We start from the raw sequence: 17,208 nt of genomic DNA on the forward strand, positions 1-17,208 counted from the left end.
CTGCAGATGCAGATGGTCCTTTGAGCTGAGGGATTGGGTGAGCTCAGCTGAGCTGAGGGAAGGAGCTGGTTAGGGAAGAGGCCCCAGGGTTGGGCCAAGCTGGGCTTCAGCAGGGAGGTTGGGCCGGGAGCTGGGGGCCTGGCTGGTAGGGAGCCTGGACCAGCTGCTGTTGGGGAGGGTTTCCACAGAGAGAGTGGCCCCCAGGGTCATGGGCACCAATGCAGCAGGACTGGGGACCTGCTGCAGATTCGAGTGTGCAGTCCCTATGGCCTGCTGGGCAGTTGGTTGGGGGACAGAGGAGCAGGGGGGTGGAGTCAGGACAGCATGGGTGATGGAGGGGAGACAAGCCCCTGTGGTTCTCAGGGGGACCAGTGAGGGGCTATTTCTGGGTCAAAAGCAGGTGGAGCTCGGGCAGCTTGCCCCGTGCTGATGGGGGTCCCACGGCAGGCTCGGGCCTCCGGTCACCCCGATCTCAGGTGTGGGCATGCTTGGAGATGCTAACAGAGGCCTGTGTGGCTGTGTGTGCTCTTGCCTCTGCAGACCCTCATTTTGGCTGGGGAATGAAACCCTGAAGGTGCCGCTGGCGCTCTTTGCCTTGAACCGGCAGCGCCTGTGTGAGCGGCTGCGGAAGAACCCTGCTGTGCAGGCCGGCTCCGTCGTGGTCCTGCAGGGCGGGGAGGAGACTCAGCGCTACTGCACTGACACCGGGGTCCTCTTCCGCCAGGTGAGCCTGCCCCCTTGGCCGCAGGTGAGCGGGCCTGTGATGGGGCCTCTCGCCTGAGCAGGAGTTGGAGGCCCCAGCTTGGCCAGAGCTGCCTTTTGTGGCCCTCCCTGAACCTCCGTTCCCTCGCCTGGGAAGTGGTCCAGGGGCTCCTTGAAGATGTAGAACTTGAAGATGTGGGGCGGTGGGTGGGCCACCTGCGGGCAACCAGCCTGATCATGGTGGCCATGGCTGAGAGTCACTGGCAGCACTCAGTCCCCAGGTACAGGAACATGAGGACCCACCCAGGAAGACTGTGAGGCTCTGAGCTTGGCCCACTTTCACAGATCTTAGCATTACACCCATTTTGCAGATGAGAAAACTGAGGCTCAGAGGGAAAATGACTTGCCAAGAGGTGGAGTTGGGATTAGAACCTCGTCTTCCATCTCTAAATCTAGTGCTATTTTCTCCCCGCTGCCATGCCCAGAGCTGGAGCCTGACCACAGCGGGAGCTTCAGAACCTCTCTGGGGCGGGCAGAGCCTAGGGAATGTGTCCATGCGACATCCTGGCAAGAAGAGAGATGGGAATGCGAAGGGGAGCCCAGTGTGGAGAGGATATGGGAAGGCATGGCTTCCCTAGCTGAACCCTGTTGCCCCGGCAGTCCACAGATGGGCTGAGACCCATTGCTGAGCGACCGCAGACCATTTTTTTCTTTACTAAAAGCACCTTCTGCCCGAAGGGGCCCGTCTGTCCGCTGTTGTTCACACAGCTGCAAGCCTGCAGTCCCATGGCAGTGAGAGACATGGCGGTCTAAATAAGTTTTCTCTGGCCAGTCTTGATGCTTCTCCAGGTTTAAATATTCTGCGGCTTAAAAACCGATTTCCTAAATTCAGCTGTTGGCTCCCTTTCTGATGGTATGCAAGGCTAATTTTGGAAGAGATCCTCCTCCACCGTACCTATGTGACGTCCTTTTAGCGCAGCATTCATCCCTAAACACTGAAGTCATCAGCCGCCCCGGGGGTGGGAGAGGGAAGTAAGAAGTCCTAAATGGAAGAATCCCATTTCCGTGCAGATATCCGGCCTGGGCACTGGAATCTGGGGGGCGTCTTGCCTGCCTGCACGTGGCAGAGAGGCAGGGCTGAGCTGGATGTGTGGTGGTGCTGGGCGCCCTGTCATGGACCTAGGGGGTGGGAATACAGGGGGGCTTGGGCACATACCCGAAACCTGCAGCATCAAGGAGGGCTCCCAGCAGGGTGGAGGAGCTGTCAGGTTGCCCCCTGCCAAACCACGGGAGGATGAGCCAGGGAGTCGGGTGCTGAGGGGAAGGGATGTCTGGGGCTGGGGTCAAGCCTGTCGCAAGCCTGTTGCAAGAGGCTGTCGGTCTGAGCTGCCTCTCTGGGGTGCTGCGATGCAGCCACCGGTCCCTCCTTGCACCTCACATTCCACTGGCTAACAAGAGTTCTTGTTCCTGCCACAGGAGTCCTTTTTTCACTGGGCGTTCGGTGTCACTGAGCCAGGCTGCTTCGGCGTCATTGATGTTGACACTGGGAAGTCGACCCTGTTTGTGCCCAGGCTTCCTGCCAGCCATGCCACCTGGATGGGAAAGTAAGGAGCAGCCTGGCTGAGGCACCGCGGCTACCAACCATGGGCTAGGGGTGGGGAGGGGAGGTGGAGGGGAGGTGGGATGGGAGGGCCGGGCTGGGCCTGGGGATGGGGAGTAGGGAAGAACTGCAGGAGGAAGGGCATGCGGTCAGGGCTGTGACAGCCTGCCTCGCACCAGAGCCCTGCACCCTTGGTTGGGAAGGGATGTTACAGCTGGAGTACAACTGTGTCGTAGGAGTTATTAAGAAATTATTTTAGGTAGATAGAGAGGAAAAGGGATCCTTGGGAAGTTTTCTGGTAAAGCCCCAGCTCCTAAAGCCAGGCAGGCAACCTTTGATATACAGATGCAGGCCATTAGAAACTGGATCCACCCAACATGGCGATTCCCAAGGCCTTCTTGCCTTTGCCCCACATGTTCCTGGCAACATGGCTGCCCCCACATATCCCTACATGTGTAGAACATCCATGGTACCCTGCATTTGCATATTAAAAGGCTAGGGTGGGAGGGCCAGCTTTTTCCGTGGGCTATGTGAATAACGTGCTTGGTCAAACCAATCCCCTGAGCCCTATGCAAATCAGACACCACCTCCCCCAGCCTCCGCATATATACCTGGGCTGGTGGCCACTGCACTTGGGGACCTCCTCTTTCAGCTTTGGAGTCCCCCTTCCTCTGTCTCTGTACAGAGGAGCTACTTCCTTCTGTCTTCTTCCTTCCTTCTTGTCTATTAAATTCTCCACTCCTTAAAACCACTCCATGTGTGTCCATGTCGTTTTTTCTAATTCGACTCGAGACCGAGAACCATGGTGTTCCTCCACTCATCAGAGCCCTGTCAGCTGGGGGCCTTGTTTGTTTAGAAGTGCAATTTGTTAATCCTGAAATTCTAGCTTCCTCGCTCTGTGAAAACGTCTGAGGCTTTGGCCCTGGGAGACCGTCACTCCTGCATGGCATCGACAGGTGTGGCATGGCCCTGTGCGTGCCTGAGGGTGGTGGGTTGGGTTGGGGTTGGGGGACTGCCTTTCTGAGACCTGTTGCTGATATGCTGGGTGTGTTATTTGCTGCCTGCCTCTGCACACAGTGCAGGCCCTGCCCTCCTGGCCCACATGTGAGATGGAGCAGAGGCTCTGGCTACGGTGCACCTGCCTCCACCCTCCACGGTGCCTACTGTTCCAGGTTCCCCCACCCCCGAGGAGCTGTTCTGCCTGCTCAGAGGTGCCAGGGTGGACGCTGTACTTAACCAGGGAGGTTTGAGGTGATCAGAGGATCCTGCTAAATGCTGGCCGCCTCGCTGCGTGTCATCTCCACCTGGAGAGTGATTATTCCGTGCTAATGTATAAATTGCAGCCTTTGCTGCCTGGTGCCCCAGAACGCTCATTACCAGGTGGGCTGGAGAGGCTGTGACTGGTTTGAGTGACAAGGCCCCTGGCTGCCACAGGGACTGGGCTCTGTGCCGAGGGCCGGGGCCACAGTGGGGCTTCCCCTGCTTCCAGCACCACCCTCCCCTCACCCTCCCTTCAGTGCAGACTCCGTTTCTGCCTTTGTTGGCTGTGGTGTGTGCTGCTCCTGCTGTCTCAGGGAGAGGGGTTCAGGCTTACAAGTTGGTGATCATTCTGCTTTTAGGCTGCTTGGCAGGATCCCAGCCTGACAAGACTGGGATCTTTGCTGGGCAGGACTCAGCCTGGAGCACAACTGGCAGCAGAAGAAAAGAGGGCTGTTTCTCCTGGGGGTGATCTCCTGGCTCAGCCCCTGGGAAGAAGGGCACGGAGTGGACACACCCGGGCCGAGTGCCTTTGGGGCTTCTACTGGGCTGCCCCTCGGAGGCCCTCACCTGACGGTGCCTTCCCATCCTGTTGTGATCTTTACTGTCGACCTTCATCTCATTCCTGGTGGAATCCTTATGACTGCCATGTTATAAAAAGAAATGGCTCAGCATGGGGGCGTGACCCGTGCAGGTCCTGCCGCCGGGTCTTGCTGGAGCTGTGGTTGGAGGCTGAGCTTGCCTGCTTGCTCAGTGTGGCTTCTGAGGGGCCGTGGGGCTTGCGAGTGGGTCTGGTCATGTTTGGGGCTCTAGTTCCTTCCCTGTGATGCCGCTCTGGAAGCCCCCCAGGACTGGAGTTACAGTGCTGGCCAGTGTAGCGGCGGTTATATCTGTGACACTGACACGAGGCAGGGATGGTTCCAGGAGGCAGATTGTCGTGTCCAAAAATGGCCACAGCAGTGTTTCTGGACACTCACTGTCTGCAGGTGACATCTGTTTCCCTCCTGCCTGACCCAGGTCTGGGCCTCATGACCAGGTGGCGGTACTGCTGTGTGACGTCTGAGGCTTGACTGTAAACTGCATTGTGGCTTCCACCTGGTTCTCTCCCGTGGGGTGCTTGCCCTGGGAACCCACCCGCCACATCATGAGGAAGCACAGACTCCCCACAGGGGGACCCCAGCGGCCAGCAGCACCAGCCACCAGCGTGCATGAGCCCCAGGTGGTTCCGAGCCCCAGCCTTCCACCTGCTGAGGTCCTAGATGTGGAGCAGAGCTTTGCTGTCCTCTCCGGGCTCGGTCCGAATTCCTGACCTTCAGAGTCCATGAACATGATCGGTGGTCTTGCACTCCATTAAATGTTGGAGTGGTTTATTCCCCAGCCATTGTAACTGGGACAGCAGTGACGAAGAGTTTAGGTTTGCTTTCTGCAGGAGGATTCTCCCAGCATCCTCTCTCCACCCAGAGCAGAGTTGTGGCCTCAGCCTTTCTTGCAAGTGGCACGCTTCAGGACGAGTGAGGGCTCCTGCGCCAGGGGATCCTTGACTCTGGGTGACACCTGCAGTTTTGACCTGGCTGCCCTCTCATCCTCCTCATGGCCCTTACTGCTGGCTCAGAGCCTGTTGACATGTCCCACTGCTCAGAGAAGCAGCTCAGCAGTCAGGGCGGATGCCTCCTCTGTGTGCATGCTGGGCAGGTCAGATCAGGCAGCCTTCATCCCAAGGGGGCTTCTGGCCCCATAGCTGAGAGGTAGACCCTTGTGTCCTGCCATCCTGGTTCCCTACCACAGCCACCCCCAGCAGGCGTCTCCATTCCTCTGCCCTGGGATGACCCTGTCTGAGTCTCTACATCCTGAACCCTCGGGAGAGAAGGCTCAGTTGTAACAGAGCAGTGGTGGCGAGGTTGACTGTGTGGGACCGGAGCTGGGGAGTGGCCAGATCTGATTGCATAAGGCTGCTTCCAGCTGCTCCTGGAATCAATAGGGCACCGGGAGCGAGGCTGACAGGAGTACCTGGCCTTTGCAAGCAAAACCCACCAGACTGCACATTTGACCTTCAGCTCCTCAGCTTCCTTTTGAGTCCCTATCTGATGGTTTTTGAAAATCCATCTGGCAGATACTGCGATCCAAAGTCGCCCAGGGAAACGACACCCCCGTCTGCAGGATCTGCCACTTCCTGCGGAAATGGTCTCGCTGTTGTCAGGGTTGCAGACGCCTGGGGCCGTGGGCAGCCTGAGGCCGGCCCACTCCTCACCCCAGGCCCGTTCTGGGACGAGGAGGGTGGTAGTTTTGAATGCATTTTTATTCCGAGTCTCTGCTCACAACAGTGTGTGGTGTCTTTTTGATGTGAGAGCGTTTCCCATCATTTTTCATCGGAGTCGGGCTTAGTGGAGGGTGGCTTTGGCTGTGGGCCTCTGTGAGTCAGTGCCCCACGCAGCTTCAGAGCCCAGAGTTGAGGAGCCACTTTGACCAGGTCGGGGGGCCCTCCTGGAACCTTTATACTTTGTACCCTGTTCCGTCCCTGGCTCTGGTATGCAGGGAGGGGCGCTCAGCCTTCCCAGGGCCATACCCACATCTTGTGTGAGAGATGGATGTGGGTATGGTGGGAGGGTTTGCACATGTATGGTGTATGTGTGGGGGGCTGTGTGTGCATATGGAGTGCATACCTGTGTGTGGTGTGGTGCATGTGGAGGGGTGGGTAGGTATGGATGTGATGTGGAGAGGACGTGTGTGGGGGGTGTGTGTGAGGTGTGTGATGCATGTAGAGTATGTTGTGTGTGGGGGGGCATTGCTGTGTTTGTGGTGTGTGTGGTGTGTAGGGTGTTTGTGATGGGGTGTGTGGTGTATAGGGTGTTTATGAGGAGGGGTGCATGTGGGTGTGCGTGTGCTGTGTTTGTGTGGTGTGTAGGGTGTTTGTGATGGGGTGTGTGTGTGATGTGTAGGTTGTGATGGGAGTGTGTGTGCTGTGTTGTGTGTGGGTGTGTGTGGTGTGTAGGGTGCATGTGAGGGAGGGTATGTGGGCATGTGTGTGCTGTGTTGTGCGTGGGTGTATGTGGTGTGTAGGGTGTTTGTGATGAGGGTGTGTGTGTGTAGTAGGGTGTTTGTGATGGTGTGGTGGGTGTGTGTGGGTGTGAGTAGTGTGTAGGGTGTTTGTGATGGGGGTGTGGTGGGTGTGAGTGTGCTGTGTTGTGTGCAGGTGTGTGGTGTGTAGGGTGTTTGTGATGAGGGTGTGTGTGTGTGTTTAGTATGTAGGGTGTTTGTGATGGGGATGTGTGTGTGTGTAGTATGTAGGGTATTTGTGATGGGGGTGTGTGTGTAGTATGTAGGGTGTTTGTGATGGGCTGTGGTGGGTGTGAGTGTGCTGTGTTGTGTGTGGGTGTGTGTGGTGTGTAGGGTGTTTGTGATGGGGGGTGTGTGTGTAGTATGTAGGGTGTTTGTGATGGGCTGTGGGTGTGAGTGTGTTGTGTGTGGGTGCGTGTGGTGTGTAGGGTGTTTGTGATGAGGATGTGTGTGTGTGTAGTGTATAGGGTGTTTGTGATGGTGTGTGGGTGTGTGTGTAGTATGTAGGGTGTTTGTGATGGGCTGTGGGTGTGAGTGTGTTGTGTGTGGGTGCGTGTGGTGTGTAGGGTGTTTGTGATGAGGATGTGTGTGTGTGTAGTGTATAGGGTGTTTGTGATGGTGTGTGGGTGTGTGTGTAGTATGTAGGGTGTTTGTGATGGGGGTGTGGTGGATGTGAGTATGCTGTGTTGTGTGTGGGTGCATGTGGTGTGTAGGATGTTTGTGATGAGGGTGTGTGTGTAGTGTGTAGGGTGTTTGTGATGGGGGTGTGTGTGGGTGTGTGAGTAGCTGTGGGGTGTTTGTGATGGGGTGTGGTGGGTGTGAGTGTGCTGTGTTGTGTGTGGGTGCGTGTGGTGTGTAGGGTGTGATGTGGGTGTGTGAGTAGCGTGTGGGGTGCTTGTGATGGGGGTGTGATGGGTGTGAGTGTGCTGTGTTGTATGTGGGTGCGTGTGGTGTGTAGAGTGTTCATGATAAGGGTGTGTTGTGTGTTGTATGTTTTTCCAGCTCTGCCCCACCAAGTGTCCGGAGGATCGAGGCTTCCCCAGCCTCTCTGGTGCCTCTCTCCCACGCTCCCCGTGATGGGCAGGGTGTGGGGACCCCTCTTTGCCGTGCAGGTCTCTGAGAAGGGGCTGAAGAGCTCCTTCGGCTGCTGTCTGGGCGGTTTGAGGCGCTGACCCTGGGCAGGCCTGGTCACTGGACCTGGTCTCCAGCCTCCCGGGCAGCGCTGTCCCCTCTGCGGCCCCTGTGAGGAGGCCTTGCTCGGGGAGTGGTCTTTGGGCGTAGGCACCTGCGTCACTGTGGCTAGGTCTGCTTTTGTCACTGACCAGCTGATGACATCCTTGAATGGCTGCCGGCTTCCACCACAGAGCAAGTGCCGCTGCCTTCTGTGGTGAGCAGAGTGAGAGTCGGCGACGCAGCATTGTTAGTAGCTGAAGGCAGGCCGGGCCGCAGGAAATGGATGGTGACGGCTGTAATTTGGCCCTATTACTTATTCATTAACCGCATGCAGGTGGTCAGCCAGCCGGCAAGACCTGCTCTTTGAAATTTCATTTTCTAGAGGACTCCTTGTGTCTGCACTGTGTGGCGTTAATTTAATGTCTCCTTCCCACCCTTGGCCCCCACAGGTGCTGGCAGTCACTGCAGTGTGTGCAGCCACGGGCTCTGACTCCGGGGACTGGGAAAGGCCTCTCTCATTCATGCCAGGGCCCAGCTGGGGTCCCTGGATGCTGACCCCTGTGGAGGACGAGAGCCTCTTTGGGTAGGAGGACTTCTCCTCTCTCCTCCCAAAGCTATCCTTGGCACTTGAGGGGAGTGTGTGTGATGTGACAGCAGCTTCTCTGCTGACCCATCCTCTCCAGTCTGCTCATTTCTTTTTTTTTTTTTTGAGACGAAGTTTTGATCTCATCACCTAGGTTGGAGTGCAATGGCGCGATCTCAGATCATTGCAACCTCCACCTCCTGAGTTAAAGCGATTCTTCTGCCTTAGCCTCCTGAGTAGCTGGGATTACAGCCATCACACCTGGCTAATTTTTTTGTATTTTTAGTAGAGATGGGGTTTCACCATGTTGGCCAGGCTAGTCTTGAACTCCTGACCTCAGGTGATCCGCCCACCTCGGCCTTCCAAAGTGCTGGGATTACAGGCGTGAGCCACTGCACCCGGCCTCCAGTCTGGTTGTTTCTATCCAGACTTCCCATGCGATGGGGCCTGACGTGAAGTACCATTGCTGGAGCCCAGACTCCCCACGGGGCAGTGCGCAGGCCCTCCCTCCTGCCCTGGCCAGCCTGGTCTGCGGGAGTCCAGAGCCCCCCAGGGGCTTCTCCAGCCAGCTTTGCAGGGCTTGTGTGGCCACACCTCTTCTTTTCTCATCGGCCCCACCAAATCATGGCTGCCAAGCCTTTGGTGACTGGTTTGACGTGGAGGTCTGGCACGCATATCCCTTAGGGTGACGTTTAAATGGTTTTACTATAATTAGCCCCAAACATGAAAATAAGTACTATCCAAACTTAATTATCTCTGCCCTTTAAGAGAGAATGAAATGCACAGTTGCCAGAAAAGCTGTTTTGCAGCTTTTCAGGTTTTATCTGTTGAATGGCTCCCCTGTTGAGAACCAGGCCTCCGGCTCGGGAGGCGCTTTTTGGCAGGAGGGGCCAGAACGCATTTCCTGGTGGCTTCCCTCTGCACAGTTGGGGTGAGTTGGGAGGTTTCAGGCCCCTAACGGGAGTGGAGGTGACAAGGTTAGGTGCCACACTGATGGCTGAGATGCCCCTCTGTAGGGCACTGGCCTCAAAATCATGTCCTTTGTACTTCCCCAGTCTGCTGTGAGGTTGCTTTCCACTCCTGTCACAGTTGGAGGCAATGAAGGGAGGGGGGCTAGAGGCAGAGCTGGGAACAACTGAGGACGCAGGGTGTCTGTTATGGAGCCAGAAAGTCCGAGTTGATGTGTTGCTGATGGCCCTGCCTTTTGTATTTCTGACACGTGCTTTTGTGCCGGGTTGTGGGGTCAACTCGGTGCCGAGAGTGTGGTTGCTCAGTAGCAAAGGGTCTGCAGGCTTCCCTTGAGCCAGCTGCACAATAAGCCCTGCGTCTGGGGCCTCCGGAGTCCAGGCGAGGCGCTCGTCATCAGTTCCTGCCCAGTAACTGCTCGAGGCCGTGCTAATGGAGGTGTCAGACCTTGACCATTTAACTTTTGAGTCCTGTCTCAAATGCACAAGTGAATGTGACTGAATCATGCAAATTTAATTAACAGCAGGAGCTTGATAACCCGTGATCATTTCAGAGAAGCCGAAAGGGAGAGAAAGCAAAGGGCATTGTGGGCTGCACTGAGAAGCTGATTGATCACAGTGAGACTAGCGAGTCTCCTGGGCCCTCGGTGTTCCTTGTTGTTGCTCCCTGCAGCCGTCCCTGGGCCCTGTGGCCGGTTCTTCCTGGTTTGGGTGGGGAGGGAAGTGGTGGAGGACTCAGAGAGAGGAGCGGATTCTGTTTCCTGGGGGTGATGCTGGTCCTTAGTGTCACAAAGGCTGAGAATGGCACTTAGGACACCAGTTCAGGAGCTCACTCATGAAGGTCGTCACCTCCAAGTCCCAAGGTTCTCTCCCTCCACCGTGTTCTGTGGGGTTCCCCAGGCACATTGTCCTCCGCAGCCCCTCTCTCCCCGTTATCGGTAGAAGGTCTTGACTGCAAGTTGTCCAGGTTGTTGCCATTTTGAACAAAGAATTGGACATAACCCACAAAGAAAGGAAGGAATGAAGCAACAAAAGAAGAAAAGAGATTTATTCAAAATGAAAGTACACTCCATAGTGTGGGAGCCGGCTGAGCAGAGGTTCAAGGGCCTAGTGACAGAATCTTCTCGGGTCCAAATACCCCCAGGAGGTTTCCCATTGGCCACTTGGTGCTCACCTTGTGTAAATGAAGTGGTGGCTTGCAATCAGTCTGATTGGTTGCAGAAAGCAACCTTTGTAACTTCACTTCTAAAACCTCTGTAACTTCTAAAGTGAAGTTAGAAAGTTGCATTTCTGTGCAAACCAAGACTCCACTTGTTATCAGAGGTACTTTCAATTTCCCATCTGCCTCAAGAAAAAAAGGGGGATTTGCAAAGAGAGCAGCCTCTGGTCCTTTGTTACTTAGGTGTGGAAAGTTAGGATTTTCCTTTCGATTTAGTTCCAGGAAGTCTGCATGAAAGAGCCCTAGGTTCCTTGCCTCCCGACCCTATTCTCCTGTCTCACCACCACCCCTTGACAGCCCAGGAAGTGCCATCCGGAAACCATCTGCTGTTTTTTGTCGGAGGGCCTATTTGGGATCTGGCGCCTGGTGACTGTAACGCCGTGAGGTCACAGACAGCTGGGGGGCTGGGGCACGGCTGGGGATAGAGCCCCTGTGATGAGGTGGGGCCCAGGTGTGGGATGGCATAGGACCGTGTGCGTGTGTCATTGGACTTGGCTCTCAGTGTCTCCCCTGTGCGGTTTGTGTTCCTTTCCCCTTACGTAAGCTCTGTCACCAACAACGACGTTTACTTATCTGCTGACCAAGAGCCTGGGGGTGGCGGCTTGCTGGACCCAGGCTGGAGGTCTGCCTAGCACAGCTGTGACCAAAGGGCCCGTCAGGAGGTGGACGAGGACTGCCCAACCTCGTCCATTCTGTGTCTTCTCACTGGCAGATTTTTCAGGGGCAATGAGTAAGCTTGAGTTTTTCTCATCACATTGAGTAATACTGATATTGACTTTCTAAAAATGTTAATTTTTGGCTGGGCACAGTGCCTAATGCCTGTAATCCCAGCACTTTGGGAGGCTGAGGCAGGAAGATCGCTTGAGCCCAGGAGTTTGAGGCTGCAGTGAGCTGTGATTGTGCCACTGCATTCCAGCCTGGGTGACAGAACAAGATGCTGTCTCTAGAAAATAAAATAAACATTGTTATTATTGTTATTTGAGATGGAGTCTCGCTCTGTCACTCAGGCTGGAGTGCAGTGGCGCAATCTTGACTCCCTGCAACCTCCACCTCCCGGGTTCAAGCGATTCTCCTGTCTCAGTCTCCTGAGTAGCTGGGACTACAGGCGCCCGCCGCCATGCCCTAATTTTTTGTATGTTTAGTAGAGACGGGGTTTCGTCGTGTTAGCCAGGATGGTCTTGATCTCCTGACCTTGTAATCAATGTGCCTTGGCCTCCCAAAGTGCTGGGATTACAGGTGTGAGCTACTGTGCCCGACCTTAAAATAAATTTTCCTTTAAAGATGCTCCATGAAGACCTGGCAGGCAGATTGTTTTATGCCACAGAGAGTGGGGTGCACTGGCTGGCTACCCTGGGGGACTGTCTCTGGCAGTGGAGGGGATGATAGGGCTTTTTGTCTGCAGGGGCTGGCTGCAGGTGGCTAGGGTCACAGAGGAGCGGGCGTTGCTGAGGAAAGCAGCTGTGGTTCATCCGTCACTCCGTGGCCCAATGTCCTTTGCCCTCTAAGCAGACCTGTTCGGTGCTGGGTGCTGGGTGCTGGCCGTGATGGGGATGGGCCTGGGGCTCCATGGCCTGGGCTTGGCAGGCAGGAAGGTGACCACGCTGAGCCATTACCAAGCCCTGACCCTGGCATTCCTTGTGCTTTTCTTTGAGGATCCATTCCAAGGAGCACTTCAAGGCGAAGTATGCAGTGGATGACGTCCAGTACGCAGATGAGGTGGGTAGCTGGCTCCTCTGTGCAGCCCAGGGCTTCCAGCACGCCTTCCACTCCTGGAGTTCCTCTCCTTCCACTGCCACAAGCTTGCTGGATGTCAGGGACACTACCGCCTGGCCACCGGCCCCCACGCTGGGGGTGCTGCCATCTGGAAGGAGTAGGCAGCAATCCATGTGTAAGGCTTCTCTGTGGAGCCATTGCTTTGCCTGGGAAGGCCCCTGACTCTGTGGGTGGAAGTGTCTGGTGACCTGGGTTGTGGCCGCTGAGATCCATGAGGTGTCTCTGAGAGGCGGGCCTGCCTGCAGCGGTGGCACACGATCTAAGTCACCGTGAGGCTAGGCTGAGGCCTTTGTGCGTCTCGAGTCCTGGTTGACTGCAGATGCTGCTGTCAGAAAAGCCCGAGGCTGTGAAAGGCTTGTAGAGTAGCATTGGAGGTCCCTTGACTTCAATCCACTTCTCAGTGGGGTTGTCCATTTGGTGTCATGTGGCCCGGGTAGGCATATGACTGTCCTCTTGGGGTTTTGAATCTGTGCCAACCAAGTCCAGGCAGGTGAAAGGGGCTGCCCTGACTCCTTGACTCCGGCTGTCCTTCCTGCCAGTGGGGCAGGGCTGGGACAGAGGCGAGAGCACAGCTGGGAGCCCCTGTGGTCTACGTGACGAAAGGCCCTGACACTAAACCACTGTCTGGCACACAGGAGACCTCTGTGCTCTGGCCCTGGGCGCTCTCACAACCCCACGTCCTGTGCAGGTCAGTGCAGTGTGGAATGCGAAGCACCCAGAAGTCAGTGCCTGCCACTGGGAGTCCAACCTGGACCCGGCAGCATTGGCTTTGGATAGGGCCCTCCCGTAGTCACATTTCCACAGATAGAGATTGCATGTGGCCCATGCTAAGAGCCGGGGCTGCAGTGTGGAAGTGGCCAGGGCAGCTCTGGCGGCCAAGCAGCTTCCCCCTTCCTCTGGGCAGGACACAGCCTGGTTGAGAGGCAGGTTCCTAGGGATCATGGCTGGACACAGTGCTGTGAGAGGCCAGTTTGTCTCTGCCCAGCTTGGTGGGTCCAGCCCGGCCCAGCCAGCTCAGAGGTGGCCAACTCTCTTTGACTCCAGGCAGGCCACTACCATGTGCCCAACCCTGCCCCTAGTTCTGCTGTCCTGGAATATGTTTTCCATTTCTGTCTTTCTGCTATCCATCTTTTGAGGCCTTGCACCAGCCCCTGTATCTGCTGTAGACTCTGGTCCACACTGGTGCCCCTTCTCTGAGCCCTCAGGACAAGCTGTGGACACCATGGAGGCTGTGTTCTGATGTGCACCCTGCCCTTGACTGTCTTGTATTTGTCTTGAACGCCCAGTTCTTTTCCCCAAGACATTCCTCTTGCACTCTCTCCCTGCCCAGTCCCAGGGACATGTAGGGCATCAGAGGTGGCTGAGACCCAGGGCTCACCTCAACAGCCCAGGACACAGTTCGGTGCAGGAGGTGACCACATGAGTGAACAGTCACCGCAGGGTGGTGGTGCCTGGGCAGAGGTCCCCAGGAGAGCCTCTGTGAAGGGGCACTGCCCACCTCTGCAGGGCCATGGGGGCCTGTCTCTACAGCATCTTCTGCCTGGTTGGACTGTGGAGAGAGGAGGCTTTTGATGAATCTTTATGTTATGCTATTTCAATCCCAAGCTTTTGGGGGTGACTCTTAACATCTGAAGATTCTGTCAATACACATGTGACCTAGCGTATTGATCCCTTTGAGTACAGGATCTAAAATAGACTGAATGTTTATTTGCATGCCCCCAGCAAGTCCATCTGCTCTTACCTTGTATGTCTCGAAACTGGAGCGGGAGGCACCTACTCATTCATTCTCATTTTGCTTCTGACCCTCTCCTTGGCAGATGTGTTCCTTGCTCCAGAAACTGCTTCTTAACACTGTTGCCCTTTGAAACCTTGACCCTTCAGCTCTCCTCGATGTGAAACCTGGAGGGACAGCCTGGGGTGGGCAGTGTCTCAAGGACCCTGGTGGGGCGGGCACCTGCCTCCACCTTGGACTCAGCTGCTGAGTCCAAGCTGCCTCTGGGCCACAGCCTCCCCAGCCACTGTCTGACATTTTTATCTTTATAACTGGGGGGAAATTCAGCTCCATGTATACTGTGATTTCTGGGGGCGAGGAAGGAGAACTGGTCTGTAAGCGAAGTAAGAGAGAGGCCGCCTTGAGAGGGCAGGGAAGTTGTCAATGATAGCACAGAATGACAGCACGGAGACTGGCTCACTTTTCATCTTCGTGTACAAAGCAGAACCTTGAGGTTTCAGTAGAGTTCAAAGGCTGGAATCTCTTTAGGGTTCAGGGGCACCCCACAGCACCCCGTCACCACCACTGCCATTGCAGATTGGTGTTGATGTTACCGTTACTGCCGCTGTTTTTACTGGGAACAAGGCTCATGTTGACAGCAGAGCAAGTGCTTCATGCCGGGGCAGTCCCCATGGGCTCCAGTAACACTGACAGCTCTCTTGGAGCTCCTTGTCCCTCCCACTGTGGGGGGGACACAGCGGGGTGGGGACTGTGCGGGGCCGTAGCCCCACCCCTTTCATAGATGAGGCTGAGGCTCAGAGAGAAAGGCCTCGTCCACGACCCCATAGCTGGAGGGGAGTGGTGCTGGGATGTGACCCCAGGGGCCTCCCCTCCAGGCCTCCCTTGCCCCTCAGAAAGGAGGGCTGCTGAAGGACACTCCTGTGGAGGCTACGTGGACTCCCTGTGCCTTTTGTTTTCTGTAGCTCTGAAGGGATCCTGCCAAAAAGTATGACCTGCTGGACTGAGCCCCCTGAGCTGGGAGGTATCCCAGGTTGCTCAAGGTACCTGGGGCCTGTTGCATCGTGGGAGGTGACAGGAAGCCCTTTATTTAGGGTAGGGGTCCCCAGGCTGGTTCTGCAGTGCTCAGCCCCATCTCACTCGGAGTGGCCTCAGCTGTCAGTGACAAATCACAGCCAACGCTTGTCTCCTCTGAACCATGGCCGGTCACGTGATAGCATGTATGACATGCAGGTGTCTGATGGGGCACAGCTGGCTCCGAGGTTCCCTCCTCCCCACAGAGGATCCTGAGTTTATTGAGAAGGCAGTTCCCCTGGGAAGGAGGCACTCAGCAGAACCCTGAGTGGGGCCCCGAGGCTCTGCCGTGAAGGCCCTGTGCAAAGGCTGGCGGGATCAGCGGCTGAGAGCTGGCAGGTGGAGCATGCGTTCCATGCACTAGCTTTCCTTTATGGTGCCAGACAGATGTGAGAAGGTCCCAGGGTCACCAACTCAGCTGCAGGCAGGACAGTAAGAGGACACCGCGGCAGCACAGGACAGGCATTGGGAGCGATGGGGTCAACAGGGGCCGCTGTGCTTTGGGACCACCAGCCCAGGGCTCGTGGAACCTGATTGTTAAGGAGTAGCCACGCATCCAGACTGTTGGTGATGTTTCCTGATGTTTACATTTGAGAAACAAATTTGAAATTTTAGAAGCAGTGCAGGCCACCAGTGTGCAGTAGTGTTGGAGGAGAACGCCGTGAGAGAAGGTTTATTTTCAAGAGCTTCGGTGCTTGCAGGGCAGAGCCAGCTCTCTGGAGCCTTGCAGGCTTTCCCAATGCTGGCAAAGGCATATCTAGCTTTTTTCTCCAGCTCATCACCCTGCGAAAAGCGGCCCTTGGGCCTGGTCTGGGCCCTGGTTAGGAAAGTGCAGGAAGTGTCCGTGGGAAGCCTCTGATTGTCCCCGGGGGAGGAGGTATACCCACAGGGCTCGGATGAATTCTGCCTGTGACCATCCAGCTCCATCTGCCAGAGAGGCCGGGGGCTGCCCGAGAAATCGATGCTGGCTGCGGCATGAAGCAAGGCAGGGCCATTTAACAGCGCAGGGTGTGAGAGGTACCCAGTGGCCACCATTCCGTGGAAACGAGGCCTTGAGTTGACAGAGCCGTGCTGTCTTGTGTGCCGGGGATACATCGGGAGCCAGCAACACACAGTGCATTGTGTTCCCTTAATATTTGAGGCACGGAGTCAGGGTGTGCTGATGAGAGCATAGCACTAATGGGTCTCCGTGGGGAAGGGCGGGTGGATCTGCCAGGCTGGGAGAGGTTTTGCAGCCACAGAAGTAACCAGGGCCCACTCAAGCAGTTGTGATCAATAAAAGATGTTGCCCTGCCAGGACTGGGAGATGCACAGCCTACTCTCAGAGTCGGGCCTGGATTGTCTGAGCACGGTGCTGCAAGGAGACGGCTGCCCTCCCCTCCTCCATTATTCCTAACCAGCACGTCCAGAGAGTCCTCGCCTGGAGAAAAACCATCAGCCCACACATTTGTTATCCTGCTCCTCCCTCCCAAGACAATAGCAGATACAATCCCCAAGTGCCTCCTGGCTCTCTGCTTCTGCTGCTGTAATTGACAGACTCCTTCTGTGCCGATGAATGTAGACCCTTCACATCAACGTAACAACACACCCAGGGCTAGCACATGCAGCCCTGTTCCGTTTAATAAGCCTCCCCTTCCTTTGGAGGGGCTGAGGGTGTGGGGGGACACAGCTGAGCCTTTTGTGTGTGTTTTTTTTTTTTTGTTTTTGTTTTTTGATGCTGAGTTTTGTTCTTGCCCCCCAGGCTGGGGTGCAGTAGCGCTATCACGACTCACTGAAACCTCTGCCTACCGGGTTCAAGTGATTCTCCTGCCTCAGCCTCCTGACTAGTTGGGATTACAGCCACCAAGCCTGGCTAATTTTTTTGTATTTTTAATAGAGACGGGGTTTCAACATGTAGGCCAGGCTGGTCTCGAACTCCTGACCTCAAGTGATCCACCTGCCTCACCCTTCCCAAAGTGCTAGGATTACAGGCATGAGCCACCACACCCGGCTGAGCCTTCTGTTTTTTTGCAACACTGAGGCCAAAGGACACAGCCATTCTCCAAGCAGTCACTCAGTAACATGAGAGAGGATCCCGGG

The 17,208-nt window shown here is 55.9% G+C and overlaps 1 protein-coding gene across 1 annotated transcript in view; it reads left to right on the plus strand.

Annotated features, from left to right (window-relative positions):
• PEPD (peptidase D) overlaps positions 1–17,208 on the plus strand; it is a 142,214-nt gene that overhangs the window by 9,247 nt on the left and 115,759 nt on the right. The window contains exons 2-4 of the mRNA XM_017855047.1: positions 541–724; positions 2,179–2,306; positions 12,206–12,269. Coding sequence (XP_017710536.1) covers positions 541–724; positions 2,179–2,306; positions 12,206–12,269 — 376 coding nt within the window. The remainder of the gene's footprint in view (positions 1–540; positions 725–2,178; positions 2,307–12,205; positions 12,270–17,208) is intronic.

The sequence above is a fragment of the Rhinopithecus bieti genome, unplaced genomic scaffold (assembly GCF_001698545.2).
Source record: "Rhinopithecus bieti isolate Rb0 unplaced genomic scaffold, ASM169854v2 scaffold_39998, whole genome shotgun sequence".
In the NCBI taxonomy this organism is placed as follows: Eukaryota; Metazoa; Chordata; class Mammalia; order Primates; family Cercopithecidae; genus Rhinopithecus; species Rhinopithecus bieti.